This window comes from Thunnus thynnus, chromosome 24 (assembly GCF_963924715.1).
Source record: "Thunnus thynnus chromosome 24, fThuThy2.1, whole genome shotgun sequence".
Taxonomy (NCBI): Eukaryota; Metazoa; Chordata; class Actinopteri; order Scombriformes; family Scombridae; genus Thunnus; species Thunnus thynnus.
In genome coordinates, this window is record NC_089540.1 from 2,941,031 (window position 1) to 2,961,452 (window position 20,422).

Consider the following 20,422-nt stretch of genomic DNA (forward strand, 5'->3'; position numbering starts at 1 on the left):
TTCTTGTGTACCAGGATAAAAAATTTAAAATCCTTCAGCATTCCCATTATTCCATGTCCCTGCTGAATACTGTCCTGCATGTTCTGTGTCAGTCCTGCATTGTGTTTCTGTCCACTCGCGGGTCAGCACCAATTAACCGATTTAACTTCCCAGTGACCCGTCGCGCTGGCTAGAATAAAGCACTTCTTACCACAGTTGGAGTTTTCAAAAGGACACGCAGAACAATGAGGCTGTCAGAGGGAATGAAACTGGCACAAAGACTTGAGAGGATGACACCTTCAAGAAATGGACAAAAATAAATTGTCTTGACTTGATATCTACATGCACCGTGAACATGGCCGGGTTAAGCTGCTGCGGGGCCCTAGGGGAAAAATGAGCAGCTGGATCCAGCTCGTTGTGTGTGGGTACAGTTTTTCTTTGCTGCAATACTACCTGACCACACATCTGCTGCATGGTAACTGGATTAAAGACATGCATTAAGGAATATATGTGTGCATATAAATGACACACTACCATTTTGGCAGATAATGTATCTCAAAAGACTTCCTGGTCTCGATTTACTGCTCATTATAGAGTCAAATACTGGAGTATCTACTGTAGAGAGCAGTGAATGAGTGAACGAGTGAACTATCCTTCTGTTTATTCAGTAAGCAAGCTCATTAGCTCCGTCACTAACGGGACAATACGCAGTTTCCTATTGGTACCATCGACTCCTGTCTAATTGTCTTAAAGCATGTTATCTGTTGTGCAGCAGTCCGCGATAGCTGCCTCCTAATTTGGACTATTCAGCTCTCCATTCCCTCAAAGGTCAGCACTGTCCAGACAGATTGCTATTGGTCAATGGCGAGAATTTGTGTGTCAGAGTTCACAAATCTTGACTTGTGACTTGAAGTGGGAGACTTGTGCATATTTACGAGCAAATCCACAGATCATGATTCCAGTGAAAATTCCCCTTTTTTAAATGCTGGTGTGGTGTTGGGCCTTAAGCCAGGGACTTTTGGGGCCCCTGAAGTTCTGGAGCCCTACACAGTGGCCCACTTTGCCCAACTGGTCAGTTGGTAATCCAGCCTTGACTGTCAAGGGTTACAGTATCAGTGTATCAAACGCCCAGTTCAGAATTTATTACCATGGTCCTACAATCTGGATTTCAATTCGGACTACTTTTGTATTCTGTTCCCCAGAGCTTTATATTAAACATGTTAGAAACTCCTCATCTCCAACTAATCCCTTTTGTTCCGAAAGTAAAACTACAGTCAAATAGTAATATTGCTCCTGAGATTGTGTTTCTTTTCAAGAGTAGCCGAACAATAAGCCTTCAGGCTTTGGTTTCGGCTTTGCCCACACATCTGCTGGAACTGTGTGATCTCTTCTAATACTTGTTTGACATTTCTGAAGTTTCATTTTCTATTTTGGTATTGTGCAAATAAGCAAACGGTTCTAGATTGGTATTGCATGCACCTTACATAAATTCTGTTATTGTGTCTTCATCATACCGTAGTGATAGAAGCTGTTATTTCAACTACTGCTTATTTGTTATTTTATTACCTTAAATATGGTGTCAGCATTTGCTGCAGTTGTATAAACGCCAAAATTCACCGAACATCCTAAAAAATATTTCCAGTTTAATCCCAGCTGGGTGTCAAGATCTGAACTCTAATTTGGCATTTCATGCCATCTTTAACACCCACTTTGAATAGAAATGCCATCTAGAAAACATTAAAACTCCACTTATATTAAATGCCAGCAAAACTAAATATGTTACTGTAAAGTAAAGAGCTGATTTTCCCCATCATTAGTTCCACTGAGCTGCTGTAGTAATAATTATTGTACTAACATAAGAAGAAAATCTGGACAGCTAATTTAGCTGCATCAATAACAAAGTGCATCTATTTTGGGGGGAAAAACGTCAAAATGTTCTTTGCCACAATAAATATGAGTGTGAAGTGGTGTCAGACGCTACTGTAAATATGATGGTGATGTGCCAGCTGCCTATTTACATAAAGCTAATGGAGGCCACATGTCTTACCAGCCAGGCAATTAAATATTTTGTTCAGAGCACATCAAATATTTGAAAAGTCCTTCACAGGAGACAGAACAGTGGATTCTGAAGAAATCATTTATAGTGCCTTCCACTTTATATGTCAAATGGTTAATAAATAGACATTTGGCTTCCTGTGATCTTGGAAATGAGAGGGGCTTCTTATTTAAGAGTGTATGTCAATCAGGGCGTCTGGGACGATTTTGTCATTAAGTTAAATGTAGGATGGTTAAATGTCTATTCAGAGCCAGTTAGAGTGAAATATTATGTTCATTTTGTCAGTGGAATGAAGGTGAAAATGAATGAAGAAGTGGAGCTGGAGAAAACTTCAAAATTCAGCCAAATAAAGACAGATCAGATCAGTTACAGCTAAAACAAACCCCCCATTCTCCGATGGAGGTGTGTGTGATCAGGCTCACACACACGTGAACAATAGGTGTACAAAGTGGGCGATCACTAAACACAGTGGGTGTTATGGATCATTTGGATAAGAAAGCAAATACAGTATCAAAAAACTTTGTGCTGCACAAAACAAACAGCTAAAAAATGCCTTGTTTCAATACAGTGCGGCTGAGCATTCCTCCACAGAGAAAGTACTGTTTTCTGCTTCATAATTCCTGCCTGAGGCGTGTCGGTGCACAAACGCAACCCTGCCCAGCTTGTTAAAAGCACACATGTCGAGTTGGTCACACACAAGCGCACCTGGAGTTAACCTTTGTCTGGAAAAGTACGTACAAATAATAATCCATATGCTGTCTTCTTCTGCCGCATGCCCTTGTTTTTCTCTTTCCTGCCTCCCTGCCTCTCTCCCACACTCCCACTCCAGATAATGAGGAGTGGGGTCCCATGGTGAAGAGCTACTTAAAAATCCTCTAAGCTCAGAGTCTGTGCAAACAGTAGCTCCAGTCACTCAGCTCGTCATCGGCGTGCTGCTCCGAGCCACTCGGACAAATGCTTATAATAACCGTGTGGCATCAAACACAGCTGCTTTCATCCAGAACGCTGCAGTCGCTCCGAGATGCGGGCCTCTGACTCATTCACTCGGTGGTTCCCTTTCTCTAAATTAGCTAAGAAATTCCGACGAGATGTCCTTGAGCAAGGCAGCTGTTTATATGGGCTTCTCATAAGCGCACCAAAGTAATATCTAGCTCTTCTCTATCATAAAAGTGAGTTAATCTCAGTCCCTCATTCTCAACCCAGGGGTCAAAAAGCAATCCATGAGTCACAGAACAATACCAGAGAAGAGGCTGTTTCACTGAGTCCACTGGACAAGACATTACAATTAAAACATGAAAATATTATAATATAATTATAATATTTTATCTAACTGTATAGAACTTTACACGGTGTCTGATAAATGACTTATGGTTTCAAAAGCACTGAATCTGTTGACTGTGCAAGCTTCCACCTAGATACTAAACATGTGTTATTACCAGTTAAATGGTTAACTTTCCGTGTCCGTACTTCACATCTAGTTCTGCCTAGACACTAATGTTATTCTGGGTTTTTAACTTGACCCTGTGCAGAGATCTTTCTCTTACTGGCTACTTTAGAGAAATGTAAATATACTCTGTGCAGGCTGGTGTCTGTTCTCTCTCTGTAACACCACTGTGTTTCTCTACCAGTGCTTCACTTATTTATTACTTTAGTTACCTGCAAATGCTGAAAGCTGAATCTAATGAACTTGAATAGAGCTGAAACAACTAATCGATTCATGGATGGATATTTTTCACTATTTTCTAACATTTTATACACCAAAATGATTCATTTAATGAAAGAAAATAATTGTTAGTTGCAGCACTAAACTTCCCATGAGTGTGTATCTTATGTGACTGCATACAGATGACATCACTGACTTAAACTGAAGAAGTTGGAAGTTGATGGTGAAAGAGATCTAAGTGGAAGACAGACTTTCATCAAGAAGTCATGATTTTCTTATTCTCTTTCATTTAAAAAACAAGGCTGCATACTATGTTTTATCCAGGATGGGATCAGTGAGAGACTAGAGCTGGGTTCATGCTCCTCCCGGCTCATGTGTCCTTGAGCAGGACACTGAAAACCTCCCGGCTCCTGGGGCGTTTCTCTGCTGAAAGAGAATTCCCCCTAAACGGATCAATAAAGTATCGCATCACATTTCACTATTGCATCAACTTCAAACCTCGAATTCCCCGCTCCCATCCCTGCAACACCGCCCACCTGTCCTCATCACCTTATCTGTCTCTCTGCCACCCACAGCCGCCTCAGCCTCCAATGGGAAAGCAGCTATATGTTTGGAAGCGGAGGATACTGCAACTCTTTTCTAACATTAGCACACAGATAGACACGCGCTGAAACACTTGATAATATGTTTACAAAATCCTAAACTTGGACTCCCCTGCAGTCCTGCTACTTCTAACCATATGTCCCAAAAAACAAAGAAAATTCACAAGAGAGCGATAACCTATCAATGGTGGGCTGCAGAAAGCAAACATCTTTTTTTTTAATGCTCTCTGAAAGCTGACACTGTCTCCCTAGAAACTGTATCATGGCCTCAGGACAAGGCAACGTGTTGATAATGCATCGTAAACTCTCAAAAGATAAACTAGTGCACACTGAGCAGCTCCGGCGCAGCAGTCAGGGATTCGCTGCCTTGCTCGAGGGCGATCTGATTGAAGCTGACGAGGGGGGGGGGGGGGGGGTGCGGGGGGGGGGGGGGGGGGAGGCATTCAACATTCACAATCCCTGCCCACATTGTCCCAGTGCGAACGGGGAGAGAAACCAGTAGAGACAATAACAAGATGAGACAGCAGAAGAAGTGACCATAAGCAGAAAACACAATAAATAAAGGGGGGAAGGAGTGTAGTGTTGTCTTGTTTTTGGTGAAACTGACTGTATGATACTGTCTGTATCTGTTTATTTCACAAAAATATCCCCACAGATTCATACCAGAAGTGGGAGAGTGTGATGAGATGCAGATGAAAATTAAGTATGTATGAAAAAAAATGAAAATGCTAGTGCTAAGCTTCAATATCAGCTGGTGAGGTAAAACTAAGACGTGTGCGACATCAGTCAGGCTTTATCCTGCACCGCACAACACATCTGATGAAGCCTGATGAGACGTTATTGAATGAATGTTGAACCTGCACCTCTGTGTTTTTAGCCTATTTGTTCACGTTCTGCTTTTTCTACCAGCAATTCCTCTTCACACTGTAAAAAAAACAACAACAACAAATCAACTACTCTGACGCTGAAAAAAGTCTGATTGGATTATTTCCCGAGACCTGTCTCAAATCTGAGACACTCCTCTGTGCAGCATAACTTAAAGCTGGTTTGAACTGCCATCATTCTTTGACAGACAATAACACACGCGCACACACACACACACACACACCCGTGCCGTCACACAATAACAAACACACCCACACACGTGCGAACACACAATGCTACATATTGCAGTTAACAGGCAGCTGAATAGCTTATTGCGGCAGTGACAGATAGGCGTTTTAAATAATGGATCCGCACAGAGACGCAAGTGTCACTTCTCGCTGCAGTCAATTATGGCTCTTGGATGAATGATTAAAGGTGGTTTATGGGCTATGGCGATGTCTTCCTCTGCCTATCATGGAGAATGAGCCCCGACAGAATGTTTCCTGCACACCAGGCATCTGAATGAGCTCAGACAAAGGCCTTCAGGGATGTGATGTGAACAAGAGAAAAAAGCTGGAGAAAAAGCATGAAAGCCATATTCATCAGCTGGATATTAGAGGAAGCTGTTTGTGAAAGAAAATCTAAAAGAACTGACAAAACCTGAGGGATCACGCAGAGCTGTGACTGTAATTACTTTCCTTGTGATAATTCATCAGAATGATGACTTACCATTCTGGAAACAAGATAACTTAGTTGCCACTTTGGCATCTTATTTCAACATCGTGACAAGAGATATGGTTGACGTTCATTTAGAGGCTTTTTTAATGTCAACTGATTTAAATGACCTAAACTAACCATATGTTAGTCCATCTCTCAGTACTTTCAGACTCACTGCTTCCTACTGAAGACATCCTCAGAGCTCACAAATATATACTTTCATTTGTTTTTAATGGCTCAGTAACATCCTGAAACAGCTTGTCACTGGAATTTTGACAAAAACAAAATATAGCAAATCATCAGACATCAGCCACTTAATAATATCTGACTAAATGTTTCAATAAGAAACATTTCAGTCAATACTAATTTAATTTTCATATGAAGGTCTGCTGATGAAACAATTTATCAATTTATCTACTGACAGAAAATTAATCTGCAACTCTTTTGATAATCAATTAATCCTTAATTAATCATTAATTGCCAAAAATTCTCTGGTTTCAGCTTTCAAATGAGAGATTTGCTGCTTTTCTTCGTCATATATGACAGTAAATTTAATATTAGGGCTGTAACTAACAATTATTTTCCTTATTGATAATCTGGCGATTCATCAATTAGTTGTTCTGTCGATAAAATGTCAGAAAATGGTGAAAAATGTTGATCACTGTTTCTCAAAGCCCACTGTGACGTCCTCGAATGTCACAGTCAGAGATATTCAGTTTACTAAAGAAAACAGAAAATATTCACATTTGAGAAGCAAATGAAAAAATTGACATTTTTTTCTTAAGAGAATGACTTTGAATAATTAATAGATAATATAATATTTAGATGCAGCCCTGGATTCATTGATCAGTCGACTTAGAGAAAAATAATCAGCAACTATTTCAATAATGAATAAGTGAAGTCATTCCCTGGTTCCTGCTTGTCAGCTGTAAGGATTTGCTGCATTTCTTTGTCTTCTGTGATAATAAACTAAACTAGAGCTGCAACTAGTGATTATTTTCTTTACTGATGAATCTGATGATTAAATCCTGGATTCATCTGTTAGTTGCGTGGTCTATGACATGTCTGAACAAACTTAATAACGCCCACCACAACAACAAAGAGCCCACACTGACGTCTTCAAATGTCTTATTTTGTCCAATCAGCAGCAGAAACCCACCACTATATTCAGGTTACGATATGAAAGCAAACAAATCCTCCATCATCTGAGAGGCTAGAAACAGAATGTTTGAAAAGATGAATTGATTATGAAAACTGTTGATTCATTTTCTGTCTGAACTGTTTCAGCTGTGGACTTCATATTTGAAGGTTTTGGACTGTTGATCGGGCAAAACAAGCATTTCTACGATCATATAGAGCAGCTAATAAATCAATAAATGGAGCAAATAGCTGACATATGTTTAGCAGAGTGGTGAATTAGCTCAGCTCTGTGTGCAGGATGAAGTGAAGGAGTGTCAGTAAGAACGATGGCTTTGTCACAAGTGTCATTTATACATTCTCAGCTGTATGCACAGAGGGGAGGGTCTGCCCGTCATGAACCTTTATGTGATGTATAATATGAAAAACAGTTCTTACCGCAGAGCCTTTCAACCAAGAGATGATTGAACCCAAATGGAACAAATTCATTTCTCACACATTTTACTTTGTGACCTTTGGCGAATGTTTTTTTCCCAGCCTCTGCTTTGCTGTAATAATCAATGTGAAATTGCATGAACGGAGAACAAAAAAAAAGAAGCTTTTGATGGCTTTGGCCTCGGGAGGTTGAAACCACTGGTAAATATAAGTGATCAGAGATAACACTTGCGACAACTGTTCCCTCGTGAAACAGCCCATTGGCTTTTTTATCAACCCTTTTAAAACCGGTGAAATCTAATCTATCATCAGCATCATCGTCACCGCTGCAATCAGATGGTACGCGGGCTGAAGACTAAATGCTTCATTAGTTTAACTCTACATACAAGAACTCATTTTAAAATTCAACCAGAGGCCATCAGAGGCATGGGTAATGACTTGGAATAAGAGCAGATTAATACTAATAAGTGCTTACTAATATGAACACTCTGATACATGAAACATGGAATTAACTTTTTTTTTGGAGCAACTTGCACATCCGACAGCTCCCTCAGAATGTCTGGCACAGAGGGAGGGGGGGAAACAGAAGCAATCTCTCTTTCTGTAGTGGCCGACGTTCATATTTTTCATTTTGTGCTTTGAGCTGCAGGATTCCGGTGGGCTAATTATCCTCCCGAGGGCTGAGGAGGATACTTAGTCTCATCTTAAACCTTATCTGTCAGCATGCTGGTGAGAGGTTCCTTCTCAACACTGGTCCCATTTGAAGACATGGCCACCAATCAAACAGAGATATCACAATGTTTTCTGGATGCTGTATTCATCCAGAGCCAATCTGAGTTATTATAAATAGCTCAAAGTTTCTCCCATCACTGGCTCTGAATGCTGAAACCACAGATGAGGCTGAACTGGAGCTTGTGGCTGATAATCATCTCCACCGAACACAAAGACACCACACACACACCATAACAATCGTGCCCGAGCACGTCAGCACCGCTATCCAAATTCAAGAGTTGAATCTGTGTGTTGAGGCTTTTTCATCCATCAGCTGTATTTAGTCAGTCCACACACACACACACACCTGCAATCACATTGGTGCCAAAAATCTGCACCAGCCAGCCCGCATCCTCTGCTCTCATTTCAACAACTCCTGAAGTGCACATACACACACGTATGCACAGAGATCCATGTAAGTGCAGACAACCACATCCAACTTCACTGCTACAAATTAATCAGCACAGGATCTGGACTGTGGGTGACCAGTATATATACACATAAAAACCCGCTGTTTGCGCTAAAAAAATATGAGGCCTGGCGTTATTTCCCAGCCGAAAATAGACCAACGCAGAACGTCAAAATCGCCGTGCACGGTGCGCACACCTCCGCACACACCGTGCAAAAACGCACAGAGGAGGATCCAGACACGGGCTGCTTTACTGGCACGGAGGTGATTGTGTTTGCACCTCCGTGTGTGCGTTTGTGACTGTAAAGGAATGCAAAGCACTGAGACGTTGCTGCTTGCTTGGTAGTGCTCCTTTTCTCTTGCAAAGGCTCAGCCAACGCTCCGCACACACGCACAAATCCCTGTCGAGCCAAATTCAAACACATACGAGCAAATAAACGCAGGTTCGCACGCGCACACACATACATGCATACATGCATACACACACACACACACACACACACACACACACACACACACACACACACACACACACACACACACACAGTCTGTTTGCTTTAAAGCATTCAATGCCCCTCTTTTCATTCCAACATGGCAGAAACTGCCCAGTTAAACAGCACATAGGAGGGGATTAGAACTGGGGGAATGCACGGTCCGGGTCTCCTGAGAAGACAGCGGGTCGGAGAGGCTCGCTGGCCGCACACCTCGCTTGGTTTCCCGGGAACAACCACACGAACAGCCGCTATGAAGAAGGAGGCTGGTTGGGTGTAATGGCTACCTAATAGAACCGTTTTCCTCCCTTTTCTTGGAAATTTAACGTCCTGCACGCCTCTTCGTGCCCTGTATGTTCCGCCTATACAAAGCAAAACATATTTCAAACTTACACTTGTAAATATTTTCACTGCATATTTCTAAATTGGCCACAAAATGTATTTGTGCATGCTAGGTGACATTCATTCTAGATGCGTTTTGGATTGCAGATATGGGTTAACAGCGCTCAAGAGGGGAGAAAATCTATGCCTGCATGTCCAAAATCAAATCTGAATGCATCTTTGTCCGGTTCTTTAACATTCCTCAGCCCATTTCTGAGCATATTCCGGACTACAGGTGAAATAATGTGTTTTCTGCGGAGTGTGGGGGGATATCTGCTCCAGCTCGCCGCCTCTCTGCTTGCTGTGAAACCCCACAGCCGATGTGTTGTCTGTGTGAGCAGGTTTACTGCATTACGACCAGCACAATTACCATCACCATTATTTATCAGCACCATAAAAAGTCCCCCAGCCCAGCACTCACTTCCGAAGCTGCTCCCGCATCGCTGGCCGATCAGAACCCTCCGACTCCGGTGGAAATGAACCGATTCCCGGGAAGAAGCGAGGCGATATCTCGACCCCCTCCGCGGTCCGACCAAGCGTCCTCTACCACCGGAGAGAAGCGTCCGAGGTTACCGTGTGTGTGTGTGTATGTGTGCGAGTGTTGGTGTGTGTTCCTCTCTGCAAGCGGCAGCGGTGGGTTGCGGAGGCTGACTGGCCAGCGAGACACGAGGGTCAATCCCACAGGACTACGACAAAAAACACTTCCGCTTATTGCTTCAGAATAAAAGCTCCAGTGAGAAACATTGAAGCATTTTGTTGTTTCATGGACCAACTATTCAAAATAAATAAAAATTAAAGATGTTCTTGTTCCTGCCTGCCTTGAGATGGATGGGAAAATGCAAGCTATGGCTACATAAAGTCATCATCATCTCACCAGTGTTGTATAAAATCATAATGGTCCAATGTTAAAGAACAATTATCTTTCAAACAGGAACTTTGGCACATGTTCGCATCGTAACTGGAAGTAAGATACACCTCCAGATCCCACCTCACGAAGTGGAATGGCCCCAGAGAAAAAGTAACATAACAGCAAATGATGAAGTTTATTACTTTCAATGGAGCAACCAGAAGTTGAAAAACGAAATTTGGACTGCTAATAATCTTTTTCAAAATCCATAGTCATAGTGTCATAATAGAAGAAGCACAGGTGTAATTACTGTGTTATTATGGATCCCAAGCCTTCTCTGCCTCTGATTGGCTTACCTTGATATTCTTAACCTAACCCTAACCAATCTTACATGCTTACACCTAACCAACGAAGGCAACATGTACTAGCCAATCAGAGGCAGAGTAGCCTGTGTCTTGCCAAGAAAAGCAGTGGGATCCGTAATAATGTGTAATTAATAACATGAGTAATGACTACATTCAAATCAACTTATCATTTCCATATCACTGGTAGTAATCATCATTGCTCATAGGAATGATACATTGAGACACTTATTATCAGTCTTTTGTGATATGAGATATGAGTTTTCTGGATGGAAGACTAATCATCTGGTTGTGTGCTATATAAATGTGTAAAGGAAAACTGTTAGATATACAAGATGTATTACCTAATAATGCAGCAAAACGGAACCACCCAACATAGTTGACGCCTTTATTTTGAATTTAGACTTAGCACATTTCCGTGCTAGTCCTGTCTATCTGCAGGAAACTTGACGCAGCTGAGCTAGACGAGGCGGAGCTCAGCTCAGGCTCCCTGCCTCTGACTCCCTTCCCCCCATCCCGCTGTTTCTGAAAGCAAAGGAGCCTCGACTTCATCCGAGGAGGTTTTTCACCTCCCTGACGAGAGAGAGAGAGAGAGAGAGAGAGAGAGAGAGAGAGAGAGAGAGAGAGAGTGAGAGAGAGAGAGAGAGAGAGAGAGAGAGAGAGAGAGAGAGAGAGAGAGAGAGGCTCTTTGCTTTTCAAGGCACACAGATTTCCACATTCAAGGCCATGGAGATAGAGAGAAAGAAGGACAGGCAGGGGAGGAAGAAAGATAGGAAAAGAGGAAGAAACAAAAAAGGAGAAGGAAAGGTAGGAGGAGAAAAGAGAAACAGCTCTTTTTGCTTTTACAAAGCTTCACACAGGAGAGAAGAGAGGAGAGACAGGAAGGGGGAGAAGGGTGGGGGGGATCTCTTTGCTTTGGGAATCAGTGTTCAAGGCTTGAGAAATGTAGGCTATGTTGCACCAGCAAAGAGAAAACAGCCTGTAATTTATAGGCAAGTCTCAACTGTTATTTCATCCACCACAACAGTGTGTCTTTTTACCTGAGTGTGTGCAGGTGTGTGTGCGTATCAGAGACACAATGAGAGACTTAGATGGAGGAAGAGGACAGGGGGGGGGGGGGGGGGGGGGGGGGGAATTCAACACATCAAAGAATTCCTGGCGGCTGATTTTAAGTCTCTGGACGTGGTCTTGCAGCTGACTGTGTTTGTGTAGGAGGTTATGGATTTAAACTCGAGGACTCCACCCGTGGCGGAGCTTGCTTGCAGTGAGTGTGAACCAAACACACCCTCACAAGGAGGTGGATGATGCAGGTTTGAGGAAATCATCTCCAGGACAAGACAAGTGATGGTGCACTAGGAGCAGTTGGTTGGCCATATGCTATCGCACTGTGCCCTGAGCGTGTATGACAGTGTGTTTGTATGCATGACACACAGTGTGGGTGTGTTGAGTTGTGTGTAGGCTGTAGCCAGAATGGGTGTATATGTATGTTTGCACGCTGGCTGCTGCAGTGCGTGAAGCCTGCAATGTGCGCACGGACACTATATGGCCAAAAGTATGTGGACACCCCTGTAAACATTGCATACTTTTGTTTTGGGGCTTTTTAATAGGTTAGCCCCTTAGTTCCAGTGAAGCATATCATGGTATTTTGGACAACAGTGTGCTTCCAACTTGGTAGCAAGAGTTTGGGAAGGCTTTTGAGTTTGGTGTGGAAAAACTTGACTGGCCTGCACAAAGCCTTGACCTCAACCTCATCCAACACTTTGAGATGAACTGGAATCCCAGTTGCAAGCCAGTCCTTATTGCAGCATCAGTGCTGGACGTCACTAATGCTCCTGTGGCTGAATGGCAGTGGTGAAAGAAGTACTCAGATGTTTTACTTAAGTGATCTAGCATTGGACTTCCATGATGTTCAGGGACTCGCAAGCGATAGATTAAAAACGTATGGTCAAAATTGAAGGCCAAGAGATCCAAAATTTTTTCCCTAGTATGGGTCAAGCTCCAAAAACACTTGAGCCTACATTTCCCATAATGCAACCAATAGCTTATTGCTATTTTCTATGACTGAAAAGCTCCCTCTAGAGCCACAGAAGACATTATACAACTGTTAACAGGCTGAGTCGTACTGCTTATGATGAGTAAACTGAACTTTATGAGTAAAATCGGTGGAATACTCTGCTACAAATAAATGTCCTGCATTCAGTGTTACTTAAAGGTAACTAGTGGAGTTTTCTTGTAAACATAACTTTCTTTACATACAGTGTTACTCAGCAAAACACACTGTATTTATAAGTCTAACAAACATGTTAAATGAATCTCTTTTCTCATAAAACATTTGCAAAGCTGATTTTTTGAGTATTTAAAATCTTGCATGATTTACATCCATGTCCAGTATCTTGCAGTCTTCTTCTTCTCTGCCTTTGTTGTTACTTGTAAAAACTACAAACTAAGTAAGTAAAAGTACCAAAGTATTATCAGGTGATGCACTTAAAAGTATAAAAAGTAAGAGTATTAGACAGTAGTAGACGTTTGAAGATGTCACCCTGGATGTGAAATTGCAAATGGTATTTTTCTATTTTCTGACAATTAATAGACCAAATCACTAATCAGTTCAGTAAGAAGATGACCATCAGATTGATCAACGATGAAAACAATCATTAGCTGCAGCCTTAATTTATATGATAATCTCATAGTTTGTTATTAAAATCAGATAAATGTTTAGTATATAAAAGTACAAAATAACATAAAGTTAAATTACTCAAAAAAAGTATAACTACCTCAAAATTGTACTTAAACACAGTCATTGTGCTGAGTTCAATGTTTGCAATGTCCACATACTTTTGGCTTCATAATGCATACATGTAATGCATGTATGTAGTGTGTGTGTGTGTGTGTGTGTGTGTGTGTGTGTGTGTGTGTGTGTGTGTGTGTGTGTGTGTGTGTTTGTGTGTGTGTGTGTGTGGTCTGCTGGCACTCACAGCGTCTCGGTCATCTGGGCAGGTCCAGCTTTCTCACTGCATGTGGAGAGGAGAATCTGTCACTTCTCTTTCCCTCTCTCCTCCCACCTTCCTCACTTTCACCTCTCTCTCTCTCTCTCTCACGACTGTGTTTCTCTCACTCAAGGTATGTTTTCAGTTCATTCCACGTCAAACAACACATGTTTTTAAAACCAAGATCAACCAAGCATGTGGTGCCAGTTACATGGAAAATCTCACTTAGTCATTCAGAGTTAAGTCAAACATACAAAGCTGCTAGTGAATGATTACCAAACTGGTGCAATCTACTTTGTGGAAGAAGCCGCAACCAATCACAGCGTGGGGTTATTCTGGCCAGTGAGTTAGGAACAGGAAGTGGAGAGCTAAATCATTAGCCGCTAACACTCTTAGCCATAACAGCAAACATCCCTGTACACTCACATTTAACAAACAGTTCACCATAAAAAAAAGCAGAAGAATCATTGAGTTAGTGAGCAATTACATTGTAATAGCTGTCTTATGTTTGTTAACATTAGCCAAGTAAGGCTGTAGGAGCAAAACTGCTGTTTGTATTAAATTAAGCGAGGATGTGTTTAATTGCTAATGAATTTAACTTTCTATTTGTAATAGAAAGAAAGTATTACTTCTTATTTCAAAATGTATGTGGTCTAGCTTTAAATTTAGAGAAAACGATCATTTTCTCAGTATGACATTGTGTATGTGTTTGCTCCAACACTGATATGATAGATGATGCTTACACTGAGACTGAGTTAAACATCCAAACCCTAGACGCTGTGGTTTTTGTATTTAAACGGCTGCACTATTCCATCAAATGGAAATATTCACAGTAGATGCCATATGCATCATTTGATACACATATCTGGGTTTGAACCATGCTTGGCTAAGCAGCATGACTCTGAAAAGGCACCACTGGGTCCAGGGTGGTTGAGGAGGTAAAGGCCCATCTAGATCTTTCTTAGCCCTCCTCTAAAAAAAATGACATTAATTATGACTTGTTTATATCCAAAACAAGCATGTAGGTCCAAAAAATCCAACATTTACCTAATTATCTTCCACATTTACCACAAGATTCCTTTGCTGTACTGACATTATCACTCATGTTTATTTCAGTGAAATTCCTTTGATGTACCAACTCACCGAGAGTCAGACGCCTGTCTGCGCACCCTACAGCGTTGAGGCAGGAGTTGTAAGTCTGTGCTTACTATTGTGCTAATGCACCCCACCTCCAAAACTTCTGCTATCTGCTGATGAGTAGTAAACAAATCTCTCAGCATTCACCAGATTACTGCAGCTCGAATAAGACCTCAGCTCAGCATGTTTCAAAACAAAGCAATGCTGATGGAGGAAATAGACATAATGAATGGGAACCAAACTTCTGGGTTAGGCGACTGAAATATTAAGATTTAACACATGTTTGGAGCTTAGATGATCACGTTATCTTCAGGAGTAGGGAAAAAGCTATGGGGACTGACTTTCTGTGCCTTTAGTTGCGCTTTCTTACAAACTTCAGTTAAGATTGGACTGATATTTTTAATTTTAGCCAGAGACCTATCACTCTCAAAAACTAGGAGACCAGGAGGACAAACATTCAAGCTGTCAAAGCCACTCTGATGTGTCACCACCAATGTGACCCAGCTACCAACAAGAGGAAAACACACATAATCCTTCAGGAGGCAACTACTGTATAACCATTCACTATCTGTTCTCTGTTCATAAATCTGTTTGGATCAGCTTTTCCAGGGCTCAATGTACGGATGGATATATGGATGACTACATGGATGGATAGATGGACAGATGGGTAAAATGTCAACGAATGCAGAATTAAATGTACTACAGTTGGATGAATGCTTCAAGTAAAGACAGACAGACAGACAGACAGAATGAATGAATATTTAAAACCATTAGATAAGCAGAGCCAGGCAAACTAACAGTTTAGGGCAAAACTACACAGCAGACATGTGCCACGTTCTATCAGTCAAGCTTAAAGTGCATTTCATTTCCTTCATGTGACCCTACTAAAACAGGATGCTGGGGACATTACATCATTCAAAAGCCAATGGGACATCACTTCAGGAAGAAAAGTTTTATCTTTGAACTGATGGGAAGAGCAGGAACATTTACTGTCAGATTTAAGATGCTTTTAGTGGTTTGAATGGCTATTTATGCCTTCTGGTAGAGGACATTATTATATAATTGAGGGAAGTCAGATCCAACTCAAACTTAAAAGGATAAGTCTGGTGATATTCTGTATTTATTTCTTATTGTCAACAAATCTTATGTGCAGACCTAAACCAACAATGAGTTGATCTACCAACAAGTATTGTGTGTGTATCAAAGCCTGATATCTTATTTCTCCGTGTCATACAGCTCCATTGTTGTCCAAAAACTATTAAAAACACATCAGTGAGACACACTGTCGCAGAGGGTGACAAGTTCCTTCATTATCATGAACACACACACTGTTGTTTATCTTGAATCAATCCCACACACACCGTCCTGCTGCCAGAAGCACTCACTAGAGCAGCAAAAACTGAAACTAGTCCTCAACAAATGCACTATTTCCTCCTGTTTGAGTAACATTTGCTAAAAAATACAGTGACCAGCTGTTTTAGGTCATTACTCAGTCTTGTTTAGATGAAATGTTCAGTAGGAACCAATGGGCTTGGAGCTGACAGCCACAGACAGGAGAGGGATGGACTAACGCATTGTTGGTTCTGGTCTTTTCATGGAATTTATTGACAATAAATTACTTTATTAACAACTTGCTGTTGTCATCACCACCACTACCTTGTAGTTTTAGGAAGCCTTGTCTGAAAATGCAACTGAATCAAAGCTATAAACACAGCATCATGGACTCCCAACAGATGTATTTCTGAAGGTGCATTCAGACCAGATTTTGTCTGGTGAAATTTACTTGAGTGGTGTGGTGAAAAGCAGGCAGGACAGGAAATGATGCAGATAGTTTTGTACACATAAACTGCAGGAGCTGGTATGGCTAGTGGGCTAACAGGAGTAGTCAGCAAAGTTGTAAATTATATAGCTTCTCTTCAAAGACTTTACTGTCAATCATGATTAGTGTTCTTAAGAGTCACTACAGCAAAATAGCATTCAGAATATAAATAATCATATTTCCTAAATGACAGGTCAATCCTGCGCTCTGGCTCTCTTAAACTGGCCAGTCATTGGCAATTTCATGTTTATGAGTTTAATCAGATTAAACTCTCAAACAAGTGAATGTGACTCACTCTCTTTCTCACTGAGATGAACGGGGAATTAAATCTGGTGTGACTGCACCTTCAGTCCAGGATCACTATTTTTAATTTATCTATTTGCACTGACTGGTGGTGGAGAACATCTGACTACTAGTGGTTATTAGGTCTCGATTCTAAAAGTGGACTTGTGAGCTATGAATGTGAACAACGCATTTCTGCACTTTTCAGGCCTTTGAAGTACATTTTAAACCATTTCAAAGATGACTGACTGAGGTTGCATGTCTCATTTTCTGGCAATGCAAAGCACACTCCACCTCGTTAAAATGTTAGTGCACTCACATTACAAATTTGTGTCCCTTCCATGAAATTTCCATCACATGTCTAGTCAGATTTGTTGTGTTTTTTCAGTACTTACTTTATGTAGTAGGGCACGTTGTTTGGGGAGATGCCCTTCTCGAAGGGGCTCTCTACAGATCCTGTTGAGACAAAGAAACAAGGGTCAACAACTACTCAAACTGTCTGCAGGCTATTAAACTTTTAACACATGCTTTACTGCAGGATCAACATCCTGTAGGTCTAACAAAAGCATGCCCATCCAGGGAATGTCTATGCAGCAGTTACCAAAACATCATATGTAGTGAAAAGTTTTTCTTTTCGGGGCGGCTGTGGCTCAGGAGATGGAACAGATCATCCACTAATCAGAAGGTTGGTTCGATCCCCGGCTCCTCTTGGCCGCATGTCAAAGTGTCCAGACACTGAACCCCATCAGTGTGTGAATGTGTGTGTGAATGGGTGAATGTTGGCATGTGTTATAAAGCGCTTTGAGTGGTAGGTAGACTAGAAAAGCTCTATATAAATGCAATTCATTTACCACTTCCTTCAAAGTTATATACGTAATAATGAACAACAACAGAAAAACAAGAAATACTTCTAATTATCTTACCTATTATGCCCATGAGAGTTGGCACACCAACCATTAAAGCAGTCTGTGCTTTCTGGGAATTGTCAGCACAGCTGGAATGCATCTCTGACCAATCAGATTGCTTGGTTGAAACTACTCGCTGTATAAGCGTTATTGTGCCCCGTGGGTAATATTTGCAGCAGTTAAAAACAGAACAATGCATCGAGGGACAACTGCCAGAACACATGCGGTGTATATTACCATAGCAGTAAGATATGAAAAACATGTACCCTCTCACTGCTCTCACACCATCATCATCATCATCACTGTCATTTTTATTACAACCAAATCACCACTCTATCTGTCCTAGATGGATGGAACATTTCCGAACAAATGTGACACTGTAAACAGTATCTCATCCCCAAACCCACAAGGGATATTTCAATCTGTTTTTTCCTTTGATGACATGATATTTTATGTATGTAGTTGGGCTGTTTTACCATCTTTTCCATCATTTTACAGCATACATTATTGCTATCTAACCACTTTATTAGTGTTTGAAGTGTCAATTTCATTTTTTGTTTCTTTATTTTCTTAGTTTTTTCTTACAAGCGCCCCTGTGGTTCTTCAGTTTTAATCACTGACATGAGCATAATTGTGATGTTGTGATCTTATGTTGTCTAGTCTTTTAATTATTCTGTAGATGAGCTGTAATTAAACTAAAAAAAGAGAATTGATGAGAAAAAGCAGCTCACAGTGTGAGAAGTAACTCCAGGTAAAAGTCCTTAGATTTAAAAAAAATCATCCCTTGGTATTAAATGTTAAATGTAGAGAGTTACTGAGAGTCACTTTGTGTCCTTTTTCACTCTCCTTTTAAATGCCAAAGTCTACCTGTGATTTCTTTTTTTTACCTCTGTCTCACATTTTTACATGCTGTGCTGAGTTTTATATATATATATATATATATATATATATATATATATATATATATATATATATATATATATATATATATATATATGCAGGTAAGTGCAAGAGAAACAGTTGTGCTGCTGTTGGTGGAGCTGCTGTGAAGACGGGTTTCTGCTGTATGATTTTTAGTGGTTATTAGTGAAAATGGTTAGGTCCAGAAAGATGACTGCACTGGAAAAAAAGTATAATGACTGTTCATCACAGTTAGATGATATTATAATTATCAGTTACATTATCGTCTAACTGTGACCACCAATTGACCTCTCACCAAGCCCTGATTAGCGATTGGTCAAAATGAGTTGTTGCTATGCCGGTCAAGCTTTCATTCACAGCACATTTGCAGTTCATAATGATAACGGTGGTATATGTATCAAAATTCTCAGTATTTTTTTAAACAATGGGTCCTTGATTTCAGACATAAGTAGACAAATGCAGGCATCTCATTTTTAGCTGAAGACTGTTACTTTTGCTGGCTGAAATGACTGTGGCTAGCAGATTAGATCAGTTTTATCTAGCTAGCTAAGTTAGTGTTAATGTAATGTAATAATGTAATGTAATTAACTCTACATCACATGTTTTTGTCTGCAGTTGCTGTAGTATAAACACCCCCCAAATCTAATGAGGAGCAGAACAGAGCCGATGACGTTACTCTGAACTCTGTTATACCACTCTCAGACAGCAGAGGTGCGTGGGTCCAACACGGGACTCATTCATGAGTCAGCTGTCACCTTGCTTCTCACTGTCACACTCCGGTCTGCCGTGTAGTTTATACACTAACTCCACTCTTTAGAAAGAGTTGTCCATCCATGCACTACTGCAGTAGCACATGTCATTTACAGATCATTCACAGAAATGTCCGTGCAGCCTGGTGCAATAGCAATGATTTTTGTATCGCCTAGGGGAGGGGACATTGTAAACAAACTGTAGAGAAAGCTACTGGATTTATACACTGAGCACAACTGAACCCATTTGGATTAAATGAGGAAATGAATTTATCTTGTTTTCTATGAATGTTCTGAGAAATAAATCCATTGTGTGTTTTATGATCGTATGATGTTTCCTAATAAGATCTCCAAAGACCTCCAGGTCTCATCTTTCAAAATCCTGTATCAGTTGTCCTGTCTGTTGAGCTTCAGTTGGCCGCTGCACAGAGACTACTACACCATAATCCCAATGTTATTAACTAATAGTAATAATGCTTGGTTGCTAGACTTTTACATTGTGGAGGCTGGAGATAAACCACCCGGACCATGTTTACATCTGACACAATCAATACAACAATCAATGAGGGACTTTAATCCATATGCTCTCATCCATACCTGACTGAATCATATAGGATTAAGTGTTGGGGTCGTTTAGGAAATCAGTGATAGAACTAAAAAAAAACAAACAAGTTCAGCAGATCAATACACCATCATAGGCTCAGTGACGAGCCAAATGAGTCACAGTCTTTATATACTCTCCCTTTCTCATCACTTAGTCATTCAGTGACCTGTTGACAGTCGAACGCCGTGTCGCTCTTTCTCTCACGCTGACACATCACTTACTGAGTGCCACTGAGTGAGATGCTGTCATGAGGTGGGTGCTTCATTTCGTCTTAAACATTTTGTCTTATCCCCCCCCCCCACAC

At 40.9% G+C, this 20,422-nt stretch overlaps 1 protein-coding gene across 10 annotated transcripts in view; it reads right to left on the reverse strand.

Moving 5' to 3' along the window:
- dmd (dystrophin) overlaps positions 1-20,422 on the reverse strand; it is a 322,537-nt gene that overhangs the window by 34,411 nt on the left and 267,704 nt on the right. For 6 of the 10 annotated variants that reach the window (XM_067583225.1, XM_067583220.1, XM_067583218.1 and 3 more), the window contains 2 exons: positions 17,335-17,395; positions 13,690-13,725 (listed from right to left, as the gene is read on the reverse strand). In XM_067583225.1, coding sequence (XP_067439326.1) covers positions 13,690-13,725; positions 17,335-17,395 — 97 coding nt within the window. Of the gene's footprint in view, positions 1-9,926; positions 10,163-13,689; positions 13,726-17,334; positions 17,396-20,422 lie in introns of those variants that run through there. The other 4 variants (XM_067583222.1, XM_067583219.1, XM_067583224.1 and 1 more) reach the window with 2 other exon arrangements.